The following is a 2,564-nucleotide window of genomic DNA, read 5'->3' as shown; positions in this document are numbered from 1 at the left end:
ATAGTCATCCCTCTCCTCTTTCATACGTTGATTCAATTCTTCCTATGTAGGTTGAACAGATTGGGAAGGAGCAAATCCACACAGCAATTTGATTCCACTGCCCTCAGAAAACCCTTGCTGATTAAGTCCTGCTGCCAATTTTCCCCAAGGCTGAAAACTTCGCCGATGCCAAATCTGGTTGCAATACGCAAAGTCAAGCTATTCTCCTCTAACCCATATCCAAAAAAACAGGTCGAAAGCAACATCATCCGCTAAAAAAAACCTCTGGTCCCGTAAGTTTTTATGGCATATACATATGTGATAGCATCTCCAGAAATTCCTTCCAGCAGTATTAATTTGAAATAGTGCAGTGCTTCACTAGCAAGTCCATATTCAACGTACCCTGCAATCAACACACTCCACACAACCACATCTCGAAGTGGCAGCTTGTTAAGCACCTCATGTGTTTCTGCTAGTAAGCCACATTTGTAGAACATATCTATTGCAGCACCTCCATATACAGGGGTTGCTCTCTAAACCATGTATAATGAAAGAATTGAATAATTGCTAGCCTCTTTCTATTGCTCTTACCATACCACACGCTTTCAAGCTGCAGATACATGTAATAGAATTGGGAGAAATCCTCTAAGCTACATTTGTTCAAAACAAGCTAATGCTTCATTGCCATAGCCATTATCAATGTAGCAAGTTATCATGGCATTCCATGACACTATATCTTTACCCTGTAGTTGTTCAAGTGTTTCCTGTGCTTCTGAAATGAGCCAAACTTCCCAAAAATATCCACTACTATGCTTCCCACAAATATATCCACTTCCAAACCTCTCTTCACAACCTCCATATATAATTGTTTGCCTGCATTCATGGATCCTATGCTAATATAGGCTTTCAAGCTACAAAAAAATGTAACAGCATTTGGAGTCATGCCTTCAAGCTGCATCTGTACAAAACACATCACTTCTTGCTCATCATATCCATGTTGAACATAACCTGTAATCAACGCACTCCATGATATGACATCTCGAGCTGAGATATTGTCAAATACTTCTTGGGCTTTTTCAAGCATGCCAGATTTTGCATACATGTCAACCAGAGCATTACAGATAAGTTCGTCTTGGTCCAAACCCCTCTCCACTATACTGCCCACGCAGAACAAAAATGCAAACACAACGACTAAGTATGTACAAAGTAACAAATGTCACACACACAACTTTTTGGTGGATTCCACACCTCAGATGTGCAGTAGTATGACAGTGTAGCAAGGGGTTCTTCACTGCCAGGAACACGCTGGTACTGACGCATTGCCGCAACACTGACTGTAGAGCTCAATCGTACCAGGAGCTCCACCTTCACGCGAGATGGTAAGCAATTGGAAGCCCTCGATATCTCAGCTTCGCTGTGATACCAGTGGTGCACAAATCGGATGTTGTATGCGCGCGTAGCGAGCGACGGAAGGTCCCCAAGAACAAAAGAACTCTACTTTTGCACAAAAAACAAGAGAGAAGACTTGCATGACCTGAAGCAAAAGACTAATTGGGTATAATCTCCTCCCCCCATGCCTTGTGTGAGCGCTCCACAAAGCATGTATTTGATATATTATTCATCTCCAAGCTCAAAAAATGGCCTAATTTACAATTAGCACGCTTTGCTTTTGTGTTTGCTTTTGTCCCACTAAAGAATTAAAGCTATTGGACGTCCAATGAGTCGGGCTGTGCCCAAATACAATGTCCAATAACAAATATTTAAATCCTGTACCGGCCATGCGCATACAAAATAATAAATAAATGTCAGGCACTTCAATAAATAAGCACGTCAAAATAAATATTGGCACCATGCCTAAGATGTGCGCCCATCAAAAATGATAATTTCTTCTAAATAACTTGAATACACGCTATCGCCCAGTGCTTCCCAACGCCACCACTGCCTGCTCTACACATCAACTGAAGCATTCATAATTGTTAGAAAATAATACAATTAAACTGACAAAAGTGAATACTTAGCAGTCTTCAGCTACAAAATAAATAAATTGGTTAGAACTCAATTCTAACCTTAATTTATTACAAGTGCGCACTCTAAACTCATAAACGTCCATTAATTTAAATATGTATTTTGCAGAATCATCCGCTATGAAATCACTCACTTGCATATTAAATTAACAAGATGCGTGAAAAGGATAGGCATCCCCATTGACTTTTCGCACAAGGAATCCACCTTGTGTATGAGCTCTGGCAACAAATATAATTTTACAAAATCCACGACAAAACCTCACTGAATCCACCGTGGAATATGCCTCTTGGCACCATTCTATCTCCAAGCCTTGAGGAGTGTCATCGTGTCTTCAATTTCTTGTAGCTTAATTTTGCTCTAACTTTTTGTATATGGACCCGGATCAGGGTGCTTGAATTGATTGGAACAGGTATGTTCTACAAGCCAACATGGGCCAAATTATGAAATTTATATTAGAATAGTCAAAAATCCACTTGTCATAAAACACACTACTTTTCTTTTATATTTATGGCCAATGCGATGTTGCACTTGAACATAGACTTGAGTTAACCCCAATCATG

At 40.0% G+C, this 2,564-nt stretch overlaps 1 protein-coding gene across 1 annotated transcript; it reads right to left on the bottom strand.

The window, feature by feature from the left end:
• Positions 1–251: 251 nt before the first annotated feature.
• On the bottom strand, positions 252–1,299 carry LOC148030826 (pentatricopeptide repeat-containing protein At2g33680-like). Its single transcript, XM_087685847.1, has 3 exons — positions 1,250–1,299; positions 722–1,136; positions 252–512 (listed from the first exon to the last, which is right to left on the bottom strand). The coding sequence occupies exons 1-3, from the start codon at positions 1,297–1,299 to the stop codon at positions 252–254; spliced, it is 726 nt and encodes a 241-aa protein (XP_087541973.1).
• Positions 1,300–2,564: the final 1,265 nt, after the last annotated feature.

Source organism: Lygodium microphyllum, chromosome 9, assembly GCF_053477565.2.
Source record: "Lygodium microphyllum isolate KBCC chromosome 9, Lygodium_microphyllum_v1.1.10, whole genome shotgun sequence".
Classification (NCBI taxonomy): Eukaryota; Viridiplantae; Streptophyta; class Polypodiopsida; order Schizaeales; family Lygodiaceae; genus Lygodium; species Lygodium microphyllum.
Note: the sequence above shows the minus strand (reverse complement) of the source record. Positions and strands in the feature narration are given on the sequence as shown.